General features: G+C 42.0%; 2 protein-coding genes across 8 annotated transcripts in view; both read left to right on the top strand.

Moving 5' to 3' along the window:
• Window positions 1-4,156, top strand: part of BIVM (basic, immunoglobulin-like variable motif containing) — a 28,792-nt gene extending 24,636 nt beyond the window's left edge. For all 6 annotated transcript variants that reach the window (XM_044428651.1, XM_044428650.1, XM_044428652.1 and 3 more), the window contains 3 exons: window positions 651-734; window positions 1,176-1,272; window positions 2,871-4,156. In XM_044428651.1, coding sequence (XP_044284586.1) covers window positions 651-734; window positions 1,176-1,272; window positions 2,871-3,164 — 475 coding nt within the window. In that variant the 3' untranslated portion in view covers window positions 3,165-4,156. The remainder of the gene's footprint in view (window positions 1-650; window positions 735-1,175; window positions 1,273-2,870) is intronic.
• Window positions 4,157-7,471: 3,315 nt separating this feature from the next.
• LOC123022715 (DNA excision repair protein ERCC-5-like) overlaps window positions 7,472-20,457 on the top strand; it is a 19,070-nt gene continuing 6,084 nt past the window's right edge. The window contains exons 1-11 of one of the 2 annotated variants that reach the window (XM_044428647.1): window positions 7,472-7,497; window positions 8,154-8,272; window positions 9,178-9,353; window positions 9,939-10,054; window positions 10,138-10,230; window positions 10,331-10,391; window positions 11,914-12,057; window positions 15,945-16,152; window positions 16,343-17,293; window positions 18,745-18,998; window positions 19,641-19,760. In XM_044428647.1, the coding sequence (XP_044284582.1) occupies window positions 8,185-8,272; window positions 9,178-9,353; window positions 9,939-10,054; window positions 10,138-10,230; window positions 10,331-10,391; window positions 11,914-12,057; window positions 15,945-16,152; window positions 16,343-17,293; window positions 18,745-18,998; window positions 19,641-19,760 (2,211 nt within the window). In that variant the 5' untranslated portion in view covers window positions 7,472-7,497; window positions 8,154-8,184. The other variant, XM_044428646.1, reaches the window with a different exon arrangement.

Here is a 20,457-nt window from a genome sequence, read left to right as displayed (position 1 = left end):
CAAGCCACCAAAATGAAAAACAAAAACAAAACCCCAGAGCAACAACACTTAAGTTTAACTTTAAGTTAAAAGTTTAACTTTAAGTTTTATTTAACAAAAAAGGTGTTATATAAAAGTTCAGCAATTACCTAGTAATACTGGGACACACAGGGCATTTTTTGTCATAGAACACACCGGAACGGCATTCTGGCACTTTTTTTTCCAATGGATTTTACGAAGTGATTTTGAATCACCTGTCAGCATAGCAGGTCAGCAGCAGACATCATTAACATAGTGCCTGCGGGCTGCTTGTGTGTCAGCGCTGATAGTGAGAGTGCTGCTCGGCTTGGGACGCTGCTCGGCTTGGGATTGGTGTGTGTGGTCGCACGCTGAGTGCTTACTGCCATCGGTGACTGTTATGTTTATGTGTGTGTAGAGTGACTGGCAACGTGCAAAAGGTAAATAAGTTCTTCATTTCAAAAAAAGTTGGTGAATTGAAAATCTTTTTAGTGTAAAAGTGTGACCCCAAGAGGTGAGTTCCGGCGCTTTTTTTTTTTTTTTAAACAAAAAAAGCACTGGGAACACACATTATCCCTTCCAAAACCCTTAGAAAGCTTATCCATGAGGTTTCTTAACCATGTTAAAACTGAGTTTACCCTTTTTTGCACCAGAGGGCGTCTCTTACAACAGGAAGTGGAACACTGGATCCTCATTGGTGAGCCTAGCAGAAAGCATTCCACTATTCACTGTAAGAAGTAAGTTAGCTCATTTTAGTGAACTTACTAGATATATACGCATTAAGAACTTCATATTGCTCACAGAGCTGCTGTCAAGGCTTGTGCAAAAAAATGAATGTGAACACTGATTGAAAATACACTTATTCAGCTTGCTTGTTAACGAAACAGTTGAATTTAGTTTGGTAGTGAATATGAACTTCCCTTGCTGGGAACTTTTAAAATTACGTACTGTTTATGACTCATTAACACCCCTGCCCCTGCCCCTGCTCCTGCCCCAGCAACATAACCCAATGGGACCTGACATAGTGGCCATTCATTGCCTAGCTTTAGATTTAAAGGAAAGGCCATCTGCTTAAATTTGTAGAAGTCTCAGACTGCAGCAACTCTTAGCAGCTTTGTTGTATTGCATGGTACTTTAACTTTGGGTTTCATGTGTTCATTTTTCATTGTATTTTAAAGATGGACAGATATTGTAACTGACTTAAACACTCAAAATCCTGAATACCTAGATATTAGGCACTTGGAAAGGGGCCTTCAGCATCGGAAGACAAAGAAGGTAAGATTGCTTCGTATTAATACAGAATTGGATATGTTGCCTCAAATCGCATTTATAAAACACCTTAGGATGGTTTGCCTTAGAACTCTAGCTATTGAGGCAAAGGCTGCAGGATTAATCTATATAGAGGAACAGTTAATTACTCTGTACTTAACAGGTAAGGAAAACACAAGGCCAGGAACATCTGATAGTAGTAGGTTTACAATTAATGTGCTTTCTAGTCTTCCTACCTGAACTAACTAGAATGACTGATGCAAGTGAACTACTAAAACTGCTTATCTGTCAAAAATAATGTTCTTAATGTAGTGTCAGAAAGGGAAATGATCTGCCAAGCTTCCCTGTGCAGAATATTCTGGGTTCTTTTTACTGCTCCACTTTTTTGTAGGGCAACTAAACCTAAAATCATGCACTTTAGATTAATACAAAACTTGCCACACTTATATGTATTAGCTGATACTAAACATTTTTATATGAATTCCAGTAAGCTATGCAATCTTAGGGAGCAGGTGGTGGACAAATGATTTATTCTGTCTTTTAGTTTGCAAGCTATGATTTTTATCTTTAACCATTTTATTTGCTTTATAGTCAACATTTTTTTTTAAACCACTTAGTCCCATATCCACACTCTTAACCACGACACCACACTGGCTTGTGATTTTTAGCAAGAGTCTACCCCCTAAGAGATGCAGATCTGCAGCAATCATGTGATTGCTTACCCAAGATTTTCCCTGCTATCAAAGTGAAGTGACTTACAGCAGTTCCACCCCTATCCATAGATAGGTTCCAAGCCCCCAGTGGATGCCCAAAACTGCAGATAGTAACAAACAACATATACCATACATATACATTTATTTTTAACAATTTAATAGAAATTTGTTCTTACTATACATTCTAGCAACCTTGGCATACATTTTTTTCTTTCCCTATTAAGCATTTTCATTTAAAGGAAGCACTTTATGACTTCTCTGGCACTTTAAGAAACTTTACAACTTCTCTTTTGGACCTCTTCTCAGTGTTCTGGCACTTACTAGAAAAATAGCTGATTCAAGAAATCAGTCACAGATCAGCTCTGAGACAGGCTGGTATTAAGTTGTTTCCGGTAGTTATAGCTGTTCATATTTGTATCAATATAAGAATATATTTGCATATTGAAGATGCTCTATAAGATAAGTGCAGACGTGCAACAGATATAAATTAGTGTTACATATACATAGGTGAAACATGAAGTTGCTTCACATATTTTCACCAGCTGTTTGTTTCACCAGCCATAATGGTGGGTAAAGATAATGATACAGCAGCTCTCTTGTGCAGGCTTTAAAAATTAGGAAGGAATATCTTTAATGGAAAATGGAGAGAGAGAGGAAACAAAATCATAGTAACTTGGTACCAAAGCTAGAACTGTGGATTACATTTTCCTGAAATGTTTCCTAATTCTTAATATGTAAGCCAGGGGTAGGAAACTTTTGGTCCTCCAAATATTTTGGCTGTGATGGCTGCAGCTGATGATGTGTGTAAGTCAAAAGATCTTGAGGGCCCTCCCCAATGTATACGGATGAGTAATGTTTTTCTAATATGTGACAAACTGTTCTGATTTTTAGGTAGGAGGAAATCTGCATTGTATCATTGCTCTTCAGAGGCTTAACTGGCAACGGTTTGGTCCCTGGAACTTTCCATTTGGAAACACCAGGCAAGACTTGCAACCCCAGTCACACACACAGGGTATGGCCAAATCTGAGAGCGAAGACAATATCTCTAAGAAGCAGCATGGGCGCCTGGGTAGATCTTTCAGTGCTAGTTTCCACCAGGAGTCTGTCTGGAAGAAGCTTTCCCATCTTCACGAAAGGCGGAATAGTGGTTTTCAGAGTTACACTGACTGTGATGGGAATGATTAAAAGGAACTACTTGTCTAAGGGCGGTAATATAAAATATTCCTCAGATATGGTAATGCTTATGCACAGAGTAGGGAATGGATAGTGATTTCAGTACAGAATGCAATCTTAGGAATGTTTGTTGCATTAAATATGTGAATAGTTATGCTGGGAATGATGAGAGATGTTAGCTCAAGCACAGAATATTGTACACTTACAATCAAATATAATCAATATAATCAGTAACAGACCCTGTGTTTCAGACCATGAAATCAGAACAAAGCCACAGTGAGGGAGAACTGGAACTTATTATGAGAAGAAATAATACCCAAAGCATGAGATGTGTTGCTTTCCAAAATGATTTATTAAACATACATTCTATAATGGTGGTAAATGTACAACGTATAATTGCTTTAAAAATCTCCAAAATGCAATAAGGACATGGTCTCCTACAAAACTTAGGAAGCATCAGATGTTAAATGTATATAATTTAGTGGTCTGTTCATTTGGAACATTGTTCTGTAAAACTTGAGTTGTTTGCATTAAATGGGGACCTTCTTTAACAGTTAGAAGCAATGATGTTATGATTCCTCCTGGAAAGAAGAGGTAGCTGCTTGCTTCATTTTTAGAGGGGGGAGAAAAAACTATCACTGCCAGGTGTATACTCTTCCTGCACCTTTTTGGTGTAACCTGAATTCACTTCACATTTGATAGGCTGCTTGTAAAGAAACCCTCAACTCATCTTATTTGCCAACCCAAAGAGCACCTGAACTTGTAATCTTGGGCTGCACCTATGGTTTTTCCCTTGTGGTTTCTGGATCATGTCACTCCTTTATCTTTTATTGTAAATAAGGGAGATGCTTTAAGTGCCGAAACACACTTGCAGCCACAGTGATATATACCTCTTTGGCCAGAACACTGTTTGTATTTTTTTCAAATGACCATGTCAAGTAGTTTTATTTGGAAATATATTTTGTTCTCATATGAAAACATTTTAATAAAAAATACCAGTGGGATCAAGGATTATTGTGCTATTTTGTAGGTTTGGAATTGTTGTAATCTAAAATAAGAGACTTAGTATTTCCTTTGAATAAAATTATTTTCTTCTTTTGTGTCATGTATATATTCCAAGGCAGTTTGACACAAAAAGATTTAAGTACTCACAAGCTTGCTCTTTGTATTTCTTTCAGAAAAGAAAATCCCATTGCATAAAATACTTACGTTCAAAATAGTATGTCTCTTCTCTTGCTCAAATGAGGAAATGAGTGGGTACAGAGTGATCTAGCTGTGGTCCAAGGACTTGACCTGGACCCAACTGTATTAACTTGTACTAAGGTGCCTTGCTAACTGAAACCATTTCAGTTTTCATGGTAGCAAGACTGCAGCAGCTTTATTCCCCTTTTTGGCCTTGCCTGATATATCCTCTTCCTCTTCAGTAAATAATGGACTTTATGCACAACAGGAAATGTACTTCTGCTCCATTACTACTAGTGTTGGCAAATGTGTGCATATTTCTTTGTTAAACCCTTTGGTCACTGTTTTATGGGAAATGAAAATCATTTTTTAATAAATGTGGTACAGAGTCAGTGAAAACAAGGTACACAAATACTGTGTAGTTGACACTATGGTGCTGGTAAATAATCAGCACCAGTCTTTTAGTTCGCTGTCACTTACCGTCTTAACCATGCTGTTAATCTAAACCATTTCTAATCTCACAGCTTGCTTCATCAATTAGGGCAACATCACTTCTGTTCCAGCCTGTGCCAGCTTCTATAGCTGCTTTTATCTTTGGCAAGCTGCTGATTGACCAAAATGGTGGCACTGCTTGACATGCATGAAGCTCCAACTTCCATCCTTTTATCTACAGTGGAAAGAACCTTGCATAGTTACGCTTGACATAACCTCTGACTGAGACTTTAGAGAGCTGCTGCCAATCAGTTCTGGGGTGGGTAGGCCTATAATTTTACTCCGTGAAACCCCCAGCAACAGACCTGTGGTCATTTCTAGCAGCTGGTGACCAAAGCATGATCAGAGAAAAATGTGTGCCTATGAGAACTACTTCTCTTGAGTAGCTCAGGTAGCATCCCTAGAATGTTTAGCAGGCTCTCTCTGAAGTGCTGAATTCCAACAAGCTGGACATCCTCCCACAATTAAGGATATTGTGGAGCTGGTTCTCCAAACGGGGGAGGTAAGAGCTGCATACATAATGAGGCTGACCGCATTGTTCCATACCCTGATCACCTTTCTGGTCATGCAACATCCACCAGGCTGAGTGTGGGGGAATGTCATTCTTTTCTATGGCACAGAGTTGATAGGTGTGTGTAAATTAGCATGTTTGAACATGATATCCCACTAGTTGGATCAGCCCGTGCCCAAAGCACTGAGAAATGGAAACCCCAGTTGTTAAAACTGTAGCTAAACTATGGGATTTCCTTCTACAAGGTGTAGTGATGGCCACCAAACTGGAAGGCTTTAAAAGGGTGGGTTGGACCAGTTCATGGCCTCTAGTCTTGATGGCTTTATACCTCTATAAAGTGCAAGTCTATGTACGCTGGTTATGGGGAAATTGAGATAAAATGCGCTTTCCTCCCACTATTCCTTTTGCAGTAGATAGGAAAGCTGGACTCTAGGCAGAACAAGGACCTTATTAGAATTTGAATCCTGATGTACTCCAGCTCATGAGAATTTATACTCTAACAGAGTATAACCGGTTGGTTAGAAATGTGCTGGCATCCTGTCTGCAACTGCCCTAGGCATCTGGGGAGGTCGTGGCAGCTTAGCCGCCCTGGCTAGTACCTACTAAGATGCGGCACACACAAGTGCTGCCGCAGAGCTCTCGGTGACGGGACCCTCCATTTCCCCCTGGAGTAGCAGTTCAGGAAAAAAAGCAGGCAAGTGGGTCGTGGCTGCAAGGCGCGGCTGTCGTCCCGGCTCTTTGCGGGAGGCAAAGCAGCACACGCAGAGCCTGCGGCGCTCCCAGGGGACTTGCGTGCGTGCTTGCGCTCAAGAATGAACCGAGCGGGCAGGCAGCGTACACCTCACGCTCCCCTTCCTGCTCGGGAAACATGTCAAGGATCGCGCCTCGTGCGACGTGGCAGCGCCTCTTGAGCTCGCTTCCACCTTCCGTTTGGGCTCCGCGTTTCTTTTCACGCGGGCTCTCCAGGGCGGGAAGCCCATACGAAAGGCAAGCGCCCACCGCCGCGCCCCGGGACTACACAGCGAGCAAACAGGCCGGGTGCTCCAGGCACTGCTTGGAACGATACGATTAAATGAGGCTGCCCATGGGAGGAAGCTGCTGCTCCTTGCAGAAGCCTGCGCGCCTCCTCGGTTTCTAGGCCCGAGTCCCTCTCCCCGGCCCTAGGGGGAAACCACGTTGGGGCCGAGCGATCGCGCGCCCTCGCTTGCCCTTGCCCCCATTCCCCACGTGCGTCGAAGGGCAGAAATAGCTGCCCCTTCTCCGCTCGTTCTCCCTTCCCAACTTGGCTCCCCCTGGACCTTTCTGACTGCCACTCCCATCTTCCCCGACGGTTGGCGATGCAGGTGAGGGAAGATGGGGTCTATTTGGCGAATAAGGAAGCGCTGGTGCCCGGAGGCTTCTCTGACTTGCTCTCTACACCGCCGCTCACCCCGCCCTGCCTATGCGGCTACCGAGAGACACTGAAGAAGCGGCTAGTGCCTTAAAGTATCGCAGGTCGCCCCGCTGGAAAGGGAAGGATTGGGGCCGTTGGCAGCGTAAAGTCAAGAGGGAGACCAAGGGCCGCCTATCCTGCCCCCAGCAAATCTGGAACCAGCCATGGTTTAAGGCTGGCTCCTCGCAATGAGCGTGGAGATCGTCCTTCATGCTGGGGAGCACAGCGAGTGTTTTCGGCCCGTTTCATCGATGCCCCAAGGAAGCAAGCCGTTGAGTTGAGTGGGGCTTGCTCTCAGGGAAACGGGCACAGGATTGTGGCTTTGCACTATAGCCCAGCTACCTTAGAAAAGAGCACGCATTATTTCATTCGGCGGCTACAACACGAGAAAGAGCCGCAGGGGGAGGATCGGGAGAGCGTTCGCTCCGTCGCTAGATTTTGTCCATTGCAGCAATGAGGCGCAGATTCAGAGAAACTACATCTCCCAGCAGGTAGTGGGACACAGGCGGACTTAGTGTGGTGGCGCAATCGTCCTTGGCGTCATATTATTGCGACTGTGGGGGTGAGGCAGAGGGTATGTTTATGCGGTCCCGAGTGAGACCTTCTTTTCTCCGCAACTTTAAGTGTCTGGGTTGAACGCGTCTCGGCTTCTCTCTTCTGCCCTTGCCTAAAAACGGGGTGCGGGGGGCGGGGTAGTCCCTGTCCTTGTCCTTCTTTTCAACCCCATGGTAAGGTCCGGGAAACGGGGTTTCCTCTCAAATGACAGCCTCAGTAGGATGCGCACGTCTGGGATTTGGCTTCAGTATTAGGAAGCTTTATAAATGAGGATGAATTAGTATGATTAATGTACACAGCAGTTTGCAGAGCGACCGCAAAGAGACAGGTCCCTGCCCCGAGAAGCACATAATTAGATACAGGAGATAGGGGCTCGGGAGATGGAGGCAAAGTTAAAGATCAGAAATATGCATGTTTAGGTCAAACGTGGTGTTCTCCAGTACCATGCTGGGGGTGACTATGAAGGTGATGTGTGTTGTACTCCAACGCACAGGTGCTGGTGAATTTGCAGCTGCAAATAAGAAGAGTGTATGTCTGTCTCAAATTTTGATAAACTCTGGTTGCTAGTGTTCAGCTAAATACTTTGTGACTTTGTGCAGTGCTAGTAGATACTACAAATAATAATGGATAAAATATGCATGTGTGGCTAGATGAGCTGAGCAGGGCTGTCAAGGACAGGGCATTTTTGTGGGCACTCATTCATAGAGTTACTTTAAGCTGGAGATGACAGCATGTAAAAAAATTAGATATTGTTCTACTTTGATTATGCATGTGTGTTTTTATTGTGATGTTAGTCCAATTTAACCAATACTGTTACTGATTCTAACAGATTCAACTTTTATGAAATCGCTTAATGAAAGATGGGAGTTCAAGGACTTTGGAAACTGCTGGAGTGCTCTGGAAGACCTATAAACCCAGAAACACTGGAAGGAAAAATTATTGCTGTTGGTATCCTTATGTTCAATCTATCTATGTAAATGCCTGGTTAGTTTGACCATCAGAATGACATATCGCCCAAAAACCTGCTGGTGGAGTTAACAGCATGGCATAGGCATGTACTATGAGCTTTACATACTTACTGCTGTACCTGCAGACTGCTTAAACTTTCCCTGAAAACAACCAGGTTGGTGCAGGTTCCCAACTTCTTCCAGTAATCTGTTCACTGGAGAAAAGTTATTTAAGCTGTGACCCCTGAGAGTAGGCTCCATTGAGCTTCTGAACAGACAAGTATAGAACTTTGCAGTTATGCAATATTACTGCTCTTGCAGACCTTTGCCCATATATTGAATGATTTACAAATAATAATGCTGGTTTCATTCAATTTCTATGCCACCCCATAACCTGAAAGTTCCCTGGCCCAGGCAAAATTCCACACCAGTGGCAATTTGTATGACCATCTGTTAAAACAGTTGAGAAACAGCTAGCATATTGTCTGCAGTTATTAGCTATTATTATTTATGTAAAACTTTTATATGCTGTCTCTTATGCATGGCACCTCAGGATGACTTACAATCATTAAAATAAAGTACACTAAAACAATCTCTAACAATAATAAATAACATATAGCGAATAAAAATAAATTAAGTAAAAAGCAACTGTACATTAAAATACTAACTTTTAAAATAATGGTTAAATAAAAAGGTTTTGACCTGGCACTGAAAAGATTATAAGAGTATTACATCTCTCAAATTGCTCATGAGGTGCAGATGACTCTGACCAAGTCCTGTGATGCTTCCTAAAACACTAAAAAAATTGTATGTGCTTTCATGGGCTAGAGACAATTAAGCTTTTTATATGTTTCTTGTTTGTGTGTATTGGCTTTTGGTTTTTTTTCTTATGAATGTTTTTTAAAGATATCAGCATTTGGTTGAATCAAGCTGTTAAAGGAGCACGGGACCGTCATGGAAATTCTGTCCAAAACGCTCATCTCCTCTCTTTGTTTCACCGACTCTGTAAGCTGCTATTCTTTCGAATCCGCCCTGTTTTTGTTTTTGATGGAGAAGCACCACTTTTGAAGAGGCAAACTTTGGTATGTGCATTGTGCAGGATTTTGAAATACTAAGCTGTGTAGAAGGTTGTAATTTACAGTGCAATTCTATACATTTCTACTCAGAAACAAATCCCACTGAGTTTATTGGGGCTTATTTCCTGTTAAATGAGTGTAGAATTACAGCCACAGACTGTATTTGTATACCTAATTATCTGGGAAGAAGCCCCATTCAACTAATTGAAGGTTAACTTCTAGGTAGATATGTATAGGGTTGCACTGCTGATGGAGTAAAAAGGAAGCATCAGCAAAATGGAAGAACTTATGTGCAAGTCTTTTGAGTCACAATAAATGTTGAAATCTCCATTGAGCCTGTGGTTTAGTTGTGGAAGCCAGTTATCAGGGACTTTGTATTTAATGCAAGAAGTAAGCTGATACGAGAACTCATTGAAAATACACTAGTTGATACTAAATGGGAATTACAGCACAATCCTATGCATGCATACTTAGAGGCAAGTCCCACTGAGCTCAGTGGGGCTTATACCAGGGCAAGTGTGTAGAGGGTTGTTGCTTAAGGAAAATAACATAATCATATAATACGAAGCATCCTTTCACTAATTGCTGCAGGCTAAGCGAAGGCAACGAAAAGAAGTTGCAGCCACTGACTCCAAGAAAACCACAGAGAAAATTCTGACAACTTTCCTGAAACGACAAGCTCTCAAAACTGCTCTAGCAGGCAAGAGGCAAGAACATACCCTCCATATGTGTGTTTTCCACTCTAAATATGATGTTTCTGCTAATATTGTAAATCTTATTTTTTTCCCAGCAATGCTGACCTCCCTAGTCTTTCAGAAATAAGAAGAGAAGAAGTAGATGATATTTATGTATTACCTTCCTTACAAAAAGATACAAAAGGCAGGTGAGTGAAATGAACTGTTCAAAAGAATAGCAATAACATATCCTTGCTTTTTATGGGAAGTGTGTAGATACTTAGCAAATTATCTTTAATGTTGTAACAGCTCAGAAGAGGAAGATGAAAAGGAATGGGAGGAAAGAATGACGCAGAAAAAGATGCTGCAGGTAATTAAAAAAACATTTCTTTATGCATTTTTACATTCCTCCATACAAATGTTTGAAGCCATGCTGAGAGGCCGTTGGTCTGATCCTATTCTAGTATCCCGTTTCCTGAAGTGATCAACTGGATGCCTCTAAGATGACCAGAGGAAAAGCCATCTTCCTTGTATCATTCCCAGAACTGGTAATTAGAGGCTTCTGCTGCCTCTGATGCTGGTGGTCACAAGCCACTATTTCTCAGGCCCTCTCCCCTGCAGTGCAGGGCTAGCGATAGTGAGCTATTCTGCAGGGTTGTTGTAAGAATTACACGAGACAACACATAGGAAATATTTTGAATGCTGCTACATGCTCTTATTTCACAATAATTGATTTGCTGGATCAGACCAAAAATTCATTTAGTCTAGTGATCGCTTCCCAAGAATGTCAAACCAGAGATTTAGGAAAACTCATAAACAGAGTGCAGTGTAGTTAGTAGCCACTTCATGGAGGAGCATGCTATACTGGTTAAAAGCTAGAGATGTTTGTAGTTATCAGGGGTTAATATAATAGGCCTGTCCTGTATGAATCCCTGTATAATCAGCATACAAATTATTACCTTTCCTGAGCTTCAGTTTCAGCACGTATGATGATTTTATATTTGAAAACTTACTTTTCTGTAGCAACCAAAGCAACTCTTAATTGGGAGTTGTTATCTGTCCACCTTCACAAAAGAAAATAAGTCAGTCCACCTGAAAACAAGAAATGTGAGATAACTTAGGTAAAGTTAGTATGATGCATAGTGTCTTCAACAATATTTTTCCTCCCTCTGCTGACAGTCAGCAAGTTGGTTTTTTCATACATATGGACACCCAATTCCCAGTGTTCTGTCAAATATCATTACCAAGAAATCAGAACCCAGAATGGGACCACACAGGTACACAGGTAGGGCTATGCAGATAAGGAAAGGTTTTATTCTCAGCAGTTGGGGTGCCTGGGGACCAGGAGCAAGTCCTCAGAAGTGTCTCTTGAGTGTACCCTTCGCCATTTAAGTTCGTGCTTGCCTTTCATGTTTTGAGAGAGGGTTATAAAAGAATGTTCCTTGGTACTGTTGTGAAGATGGCAAAAGTTGAAGCTGGTTGGTCTTATTCCTGCCTGGATAGCTGTACATCTAGCTAGCATGTCAAGTCACCTTTTCTAAGCTAGAAAGGCATAGGTTTGCACTTGGATAGCCCCTTCCAACTCCCATTCCATTCCATTCCTTAACCTGCAGAGGGCTAAAAAGAGACTTCATATGTATACAGGCCCACACTACACCTCCTAGGTTCCTTATGCATCCATTTTAGTAATTATGTAGTGCCCCAAAGTTGCAGCTTCCTCGGGTGTTCCATTAGGAAGGGAAAACAGTTACTTTAATATCAAATATCTTAAGTGACTGCTAAGTTAGATTGTGTATGTTTATTCTTAAGCTTTAGCATGGTCTGTGCTTATTCAGAGCCCTGACTTCACAAAGTCAGACAGTGTTGAATTGTTGGTTGTTATAATTGTACAGGAAGAACTCTTGGAAAATCCTCACTCTGTAGACGTTGAATCAGAAGATTTCCTGAGCTTGCCCCCTGAAGTAAAGCATGAGATTCTCACTGACATGAAGGAATTCACAAAACGAAGAAGAACCTTATTTGAGGCAATGCCTGAGGTAATGCACAGACCTTCCCTTGCTTTTAGAGCTGGGGAATCCTTCTAGGGAACTCTCTGCTGTGAGACCAAAAGTTTACATGAGGATCTCAGTGTACAGATTTTCAATGTTTAGGCTCCCACCAGGATTCTGACAGCAGAATGTTCATATTTTGTTTCCTATTGGTATTTGAGAATCAAGACAGTTTGTGAGAAAGGGCAAAAATGCATTGAGGTCACTTTTCATCTCCTAAGGTTGTACTGAATGTTAATCTTACATAGAGTTGACCCATTGACATGAATGGGACCCGGTGACACAGGGTATGATGATGGGTATTTCCACTTACATTTTGCAGCTCTGTCATCCTGGTTCCACATCACACTTTCTTTGGGACTAATTTATTGAGAAAATGTGCTTATAGACTAAGAATGTCATACAATTTTGCTAGCTTATTTTTAGGGTCCTACTTGTATGACTGTGTCTTCCTCCATAATCTCGTTTGCTATACATTTATCCAGCTGTTCCATAAAACTATATAAAATGTTACTTAAAACGTCAAAACCTATAATGTTGCAATTTAAAACAGACATTGAATACAAATTTCCAAACTTGTTGCAGCAATAGAATGGATTAAATGCTTCAAATTCATCAGTGGTTAACAGTCAAAGGACTGTTTCAACTGACGTGTGTTAATTGGCTGTACTGTTTTAACTCAGTTCCTGTTTTTTGAGGTACAGTAGACAGGGTAGTCATCCAGTGCCTCTCAGAACGGGACAGCAGCATGCAGAGCCATCTCTTGTTTCTCAGCATATCGACAGCTGACCCCACAAATAGATGCACAGAAATCATTTGCAGACACAAGCTGGTCATGCGACAGCTTGCTGAGTTTAAGCAGCTGTTCGACATCTACCCACTACTCTGTGCATAACCATCTTTTAGCTTTTTGTGGCTGTTTTGGAGCTGTCATACCTAGGCAACCTATTCTTGTGTTACTAGACTTACTGTTTATGGTACCGTGATGATCAAATGTCGCTGTCATTTCCTGAGTAGGGACAAAGTGTTCTGCAGCTTTTATGTTATTTATATCTTGCTTCTCTGTTTAACTAGAGTGATCAAAGCAACCTAAAATAAGAATATAAAAGCACATGGAGGTAAAAATAAAATACATTTTAAACAGTAGCTCTTACTGTAGAAAACTAAAATCTAGTAAACAGTATCACATTTTATTTTTTCAGCAAGCTTGTTAAGTACTTGTTTTTTTTTTCTTAACCATTGTATGTATGAGAAACAAAAGAAGTTGCATAAGGGCTTATCTTAAGTCCATTATGAGTTTCTGGCTGAGCTAGGATTTTTAACCAAGTCTCTTAGAACAGAGATCAATATTTTGTCCACTAGACCCTGCCCCTGGATTAAAAGGACTCACCTTCTTTTATTTTTCAGGCTCCATTCCCAAGCACAGGCTTCCACTTCTGTCCTTGTTGTCCAAGGATGTAATGCCCCCCACCCCCAATGCTGCACTGTCTCTAAACAGCAGGGGTGCAGTGCCCAGGCTTGGGGTCCACATCTGACCAGTCTGCAGCCCCAGTCAAATCCTTCAAGGTTCCTCGATAATATCTCCCCTTTCCCTTGACCACTGATTGTTTAGTAGTTTCGCAGTTTCATGCAGTTTATTTCTTTTCCTAAGGATTGTTTACTGCCAGTATTTCATAGTATTTCTATGCTGCTTCACATTCAATCAGATTCCAGAGCAGTAACCATTTTTGGTTAAAACAAAAGTATTATGTTATTTCATTTCTACACTGCTATAGCCAAAGCCACAATCCATTAGAAACTTTTTTTAAAAAAAGTAACACTAAAACAAAGAAGGTGCCCCAGAACAAGAATGACTTCAGCAGGCGTTAAAACAGCACAGTGTTGGTGCCCGTCTGACATCCTGAGGCAAGGAATTCCATAGAAAAGGGGCCATCACACTGAAGGCTTTTCTCCTGGTGGGCTCCAATTGGGTCATGTGGAACCACTAGGGCAGTGATGACGAACCTTTTAGAGACAAAGTGGCCAAACTGCAACCCAAACCTCATTTATCGCAAAGAGCCAACGCAGCAATAAAACCTGAAAACTGAGTTTTTAGTTTAGAAAAAACAACTGACAAGCAAATATATTTATAACCTTGGCAGCGCACTGACCGGCCATGCGAAAGCTCGGGTGGGTCGTGGCTAATGAGACACGGCTTGTGATGCCATCGCCTAGTGCCGTTACTCCTTTCCAAGCATCCGCATGACCCCTATGTGTGCTGTTATCCGATGCTCAGCTGCTGGGGTGATGGTGGGGTGACTTGGGTCTCATGCTGACAGAGAGGGCACTGCGTGCCCACTCTGGCACGTGTGCCATAGGTTCGCCACCACTGGCGTAACCCTACCCTGGTGCACTCCCCTAAACCTAATATAGGGGTAAAATACTATTGAAAGGGGCAATTTTGAAAAAGCCTTCCTTGAGTAGCTTTTTCTGCACAGCTCATCATTTCTGCCCATACTAAACACATTCCAACCAACAAAATCATGCCAGAACCCCTCGTTTTTCTAACCCTAACCCTACCCTGGTGCACACCCCTAACCCTAATACATGACAAAAGTTCCATTGAAAAGAGGGCGATTTTGTAAAAACCATCCTTGAGTAGGTTTTTCGGCACTGCTCATCATTTCTGCCCATTCTAAACACATTCCAACCATCAAAATCATACTTGGATGCCTCATTTTTCTAACTCCAACTGAGTGATGCTGAACCTTTTAGAGACTGAGTTCCCAAACTGCAACCCAAACCCACTTATTTATCGCAAAGTGCCAACACTGCTATAAAACCTGAAAACTGAGGTTTTAGATTAGGAAAAACAATTCAGAGCCAGTCCAAACAAACACACACACACACACACGGCAGTGCACTTACTGGCCATGCGAAAGCTTGGATGAGTTGCAGCTAATGAGTTGTGGCTTGTGACGTCATTGCCTGGCACCACTACTCCTTTTTCGAGCATGCACATGGCCGCTATGAGTGGTGTTATCCAATGCTTGGCTGCTGGGGCAATGCTGGGACCACGTGGCTTGCGGCCGACTGAGAGGGCTCTGCGTGCCTGCTGTGGCATCTGTGCCATTGGTTCGTCACTACTGCACTGGGAGAATGACAGCTGACAACCTGAATAACTGAGCTCTTTGGTAATGGAGAAGGTGTTCTTTCAAATGCCATGGTCCCAAGTTGTTCTGGGTTTTGTACTAAGGCATGAAACCTGGCCCAATGGCAAATCAGTTGCCAGTGCTGCTCTTTCAGCAAAGGAGTTGCATTCTGAAAAGAGGAAGCTCCCAACAGCAGCTAAGCTGCTGCATTCTGCACTGATGAGCTTCCAGAGCAGCTTCAAGGGCAGCCCTGCAATGATCCGGTCTTGAACTTACCAGCTCCTGAAACACAGGAGAGGCAGTAGCCGGTGAGTCACTCAAAGTTGGCAAAAGGTGCTCTGAAGTCCAGTGGTGTTGGGGCTCCAGTGACAACAATGGATCTAGGAGTATGCCTGGACAATGCACCTGATCTTTCAAGGGAAGCGTAGCCCCATGCAGAACAAGTAATAAGCGTATGTCCTCAACTCAGGAACCACTTGCCCACAAGGCTTCCATATTTTCAGAATTCAGCTTCACTTTATTGGACCTCATCACTCAGGCCAGACTCTGATTTTGGACCTGAACAGGCTTTTCCAATTCAGTTGTCAGAGGGAGATAGAGCTGCATCTCAGCATACTGGAGGAAGTTATTCTTCCTCGGCATTTGAAGTATTTCCTTCTCTCACACAGTAAATGCATTCAGCTTGGAAATGCAGAACGTTCAGGTCATCAAGGCTGATGTGTAACTATTGACTTTGGTTTAAAGGGATCCAGTGACTTCTCCCAGTATCAGCTGAAGGGACTGCTTAAAAAAAGCAGCTTAAATCGTCACATAGAAAAAGTGCAGAAGGAGATGAATGAGCAGCATGCGGGCCAAATCCAGAGCCAGTATGAAGAGGACACGGGGTTCCTGAAAGAAGTAGAAGCCAGGAGAGTTGTGTCTGAGGATACCTCTCACTACATCCTGATAAAAGGTAGCATCGCAGTAATGGTCCAGTTTCTTAATGGTACTGCATGACACTTAAAGCATCATATACATGCATAAGTTGAATCAAATAACTATTGCCACTGCTTGGCTGATGCAACTCCTTCCTTCCTTCCTTCCTTCCCCAGACCTCCGCTATACCATTTAAATAATCAGTGGTTGTCACTTTTTTATTTCAGGTATCCAGCCCAAAGGGGATGTTGTCAGAGATCTGGTGACATCATCTGCAGGCCGTTCTTCTGCAGTGCCTGAAGATTCAAAGCCTAGTGTCAGTATTGACAAGACTCCAGTTAATGTAAATTCTCCTCCGGGTGATCTTTTAAAGACTGAATCAAGTGGAAATACTTATTTAGCACCTCCTTCTCCCAGAACAGTGCTTGCTATCCAGGCTGCAATGCTGGGAAGCAGTTCAGAAGAGGAGCTGGAAGATGAAAACAAGAGTTATCTTGATTCAAATACATCTGGGTCAGGCCCCAGCACAGAATCTGGCAACGTGTCCCCCAGAACACTGAGGGCTATTGAGAAAGCTTTATCCGAGGAGGAACAGGACAGCAGAGCAGCTGTTAGGAATAGCACTGGTGATAGTCAAGGCGAAAGTCCTATGGATGACCTTCTAGCTAGTAACTCAGATGAAGAGGACCAGAGTGAGAAAGAGCTTCCATTTTTATCTGTTGGGCTATCAGGAAATAGAATCATTGAGCAAGAGAGTAAACTGGATCAAAGAGAAGATGGGCTGGCAAAGGATCAGAGTGTATCTGAAAGCCCATGTATCTCTTTTGTGGAAAAAGGACCTTCTTCTGTGTCAGCCAAGGAAGAAAGAGGTGTGGGGACACAAGCTACCAGAACAGATCTGAGTTGCGTGAGTTCTGCACAAATTGGGAATATCAGTAGTGTCATGCAGCAGCCCATTGGGGCTTCAATGAAGCCTGCTCTGTCAGTTGCCCCAACGGTTTCCAGTTGTGAAGAGCTTACCAAAAATAGAAAAGTTGACCATTTAAAAGAATTGGTTCACCAGCCAGAAAAGCAGGCGTCCCATAAGCAGCACGAACTTTCGTTTACAACAGAAATGGCAACCCCTAATGAAGAAGCAATGGAACATCAATTACAGTCTGAAGAGAGTGACTCTGATGGTATGTTGGCTTTCAGTAAGTGTGTGTGTGTGCACACTCGTGAGAGCGGGGTGCTGAAACATAGGTGTGCTGACTGGGTAAGATGGAAGTTGTAGTCCCAACAGTTTATAGGACACCAGATTGGGGTCTTGCAGAAAGATTGGGGCATTTCATTCCCTTCACATGCAGCCATCTTACACTGCACAATATTCAGCATGCTTTTTTTTTATAGCACTTGCTCTACAGTTCTGCTGCTGCCGCCTGCTTTGTCTTTTTCATGGCGTTGAGGCTGTAGTTTTGCAGCTCGGACAGCTCCCTCTCTTGCCCTGTGTGCCTCAGCCTTCATTTGCCTGTTACAGGGCACGCTTGAATTGGTGTTGAAAAAGCACTGAGTGATCTTGGCTTGTATATAGACTGTGACTGGCAACCAGTGTTAAAGAGATCTGTAGAAGTTATTTTGTCATGGGGGGATTGCTTTTGTAGTCTCGATACACTGTATAATACATAGAAGTGCTTATATGATTTATGTGTCTGTATATATTCAGAGCCAAGCTAGATGTGATATTCAAATTTTTGTTGACTATTGTTAGTTGTTTAAAAAACAAAACAAAACAGTGGTGAGGAGGCAGACTGAATTAGAACTGTGACAGGGGAGCTTTGACTTTTTGTCCCTGCTATGATCCCAGTTCAAATCTCCTCCCTATACCTGCTATGAACAGTGGGAGGGACAGTCCTGATCATCCAACTGGCGGCTATGAAGCAAAGAAGAAGAATCTACGATATAGGGCCAGTTGATGTGAATAATGCCATACCTATTATGTCCTTTGGTGTGATCTCGTTTGAAAGGCAAAAGTGGGAAATCATATTACAGTATTCCAAAGTTCTCTGAGGTTTGTCCTGTAGTTCTTTGTAAGCACTTGCTGATTTTGTCTGCCTGCCAAAATAGGGAAGGGGAACTGTTTCTCTGTCAAGAAGCACGTGGGAAAAAACCTGCCAGGATCCACATTCCAGCAGTGGGTGTGATCAGATGAAAAGTAGGCAGGGCCCACTTCAAAAGTGGGTGGAGTTGTGGTTGTAGTTCTTTGACAGAAAAACAAGATCATTTGGTTCTGGACATTCTCCCCCTCCAACTGGGACAGAATTTCTTCCATCAGAGGGAACAGAACAGGATGGAACAACATAATAACTCTCAAGTGGGTCTAGTGAGGGGGTGTGACATTTGGAAATACGGTGTGGTCTGTGGAGAGTTCAGGGATCCAGGCTGAGAGGCCTTGTGTTGTACATGCTGGGTTGTGGTCTGCATCCCCACCCCTTAGCTCACTGTAGTCACAGATTCCTTCAGTGGCAAGAAGAGTCATTGCGGTAAAAGTTGGAGAGATCTCTGGTCTCTTTTAAAAATAAAACCTGAACACAGACCATACAACTTTAAAGAGGGAGAAGCCAATCTTTCCTTCTTTTTTTTAATTGGTCAGGAAGCTTCATTGAAGTCGATGCTGAACTAAGTGGTGAGCTTCAGAGAGAAATATCTGAGAAGTCACCTTCCTCCACTGAACAGAAGGAGGGAACAATATCTGAGTATGCAGTGGATATTCAGGTGGAGAGCAAGGGTACTTTCGAAGGTGTGCCAGAAGTTACTGGAAAAGAAACAGAACTGACTGGAGAACAGGACTCCGAAATCAAAGGCAAGGACGAGGATACAGTTAATGAATGGCAGAATATTAGTATGGTAATTATTTTGATGTCATCTGTACTGGTTGAATAACGGGGGAGAGCTGTGCAATATCATCCAAGGATATTCTATTTCAATTTCTTATCACTTTTACTATTTGATTAGAAAATCTTATGCATATATTTGGAAGGAGTTAAGGAAAAATATTTAAAATAATTTGGTAGAGGGACCTTGTTCCAGGTGTTCAAGGATAGGCTAGACATGCACATGGTAGGCATGTCATGAGTGGAGCTGGCTGGAGCTGGGGGTCAGACTAGATGGCCCGGGAGACCCCTTCTGACTCGCTCTGTTTCTATGTTTCTAATGTCCCTGTGACTGAATATGCAGATCATAGGTTTCATTTTCTGATGGCTAGTTTGTTGTATGTTTTCTGAATTTGTCTGCAGTAATGAAAATTAGAAACTTGTTAGTAACTTCTGCATTAAATTTTGGCATTAAAGATTGAAGGTCAAAATTCTGTGGATGGATGGATGCATTTTTAACTGGGAAAAATGTTCTCAAATTTCTCTTCTAAATTTTATGGTAGTTTCTCTACTTCATTTTACAGAATACAGAATTTAGGCTGGCTTGGTGCAGAAATTTTCTTCGGAGTGCCTTGAGTTAAAAAAAAAACCCTTTAATTGTGCTTCATATTTGCAGGAGGAACTGGAGATCTTGGAAACAAACCTTTCTGTTGAACAGAACACGCTTCTGAGTCAGAAACGACAACAGGAACGTATTGCTGCCACTGTGACAGGACAAATGTTTTTAGAAAGTCAGGTATGGATTTCGAAACCATTGTGTTTGTTCACAGTTGCCTACAGGGGTTTCCACTTTACAGAAGGGGAAACAAAAGAGTTGATATGAACAATATTATTCAGTCATACTCATGTGGAAGTAAGATTTGAATCCATCTTTCTTAATGTTGGACAATTCTGGCTTTCCTTGTAATCTGAAAAAGTGTGTTTCAGTTGGGTGTGGAGCTAGGATTTTTCTCCCCCACATCTGGATTACATTTCCTTTTCACTGCCTTATTTGAGCAATGATTGCATGATCCATTTGACTGAATTATTTCAGGGCTAATGTATCGATTATACTTTGATTACATATTGTTAAAAGAAGAGTCAAGTATATTAAGAGGAAAATGTATTTAGCTAATTACGAAGTTTTACTCAGTGCAAGTCCATGGAAAGAAAAGGGAAGCATTGAGAGAAATTACGTCCTAAAATCAATTGCTGCAAATGAATATTTTCAAAAATATGAGAAAAGAATGGAGAAACATTATCTTAAAAAGGAAGCTGTCAACATCACAACATTGTAACTAATTAAGAGTTCCCCATGTTATTAATTTCTTGGTATATAATCCTTGTATAACTTAGAAAACTGCAGTTTCCCATTGCCTGCTCATTTTCTTTTTGCTACTTGTCATTGTTTTGGATCAGTGTGTTGGCCAAATCTTTCTAGGCAATGTATCTAT

This window comes from Varanus komodoensis, unplaced genomic scaffold, assembly GCF_004798865.1.
Source record: "Varanus komodoensis strain SLA01 unplaced genomic scaffold, ASM479886v1 scaffold2, whole genome shotgun sequence".
Taxonomy (NCBI): Eukaryota; Metazoa; Chordata; class Lepidosauria; order Squamata; family Varanidae; genus Varanus; species Varanus komodoensis.
This window is presented reverse-complemented; position numbering and strand designations above follow the sequence as displayed.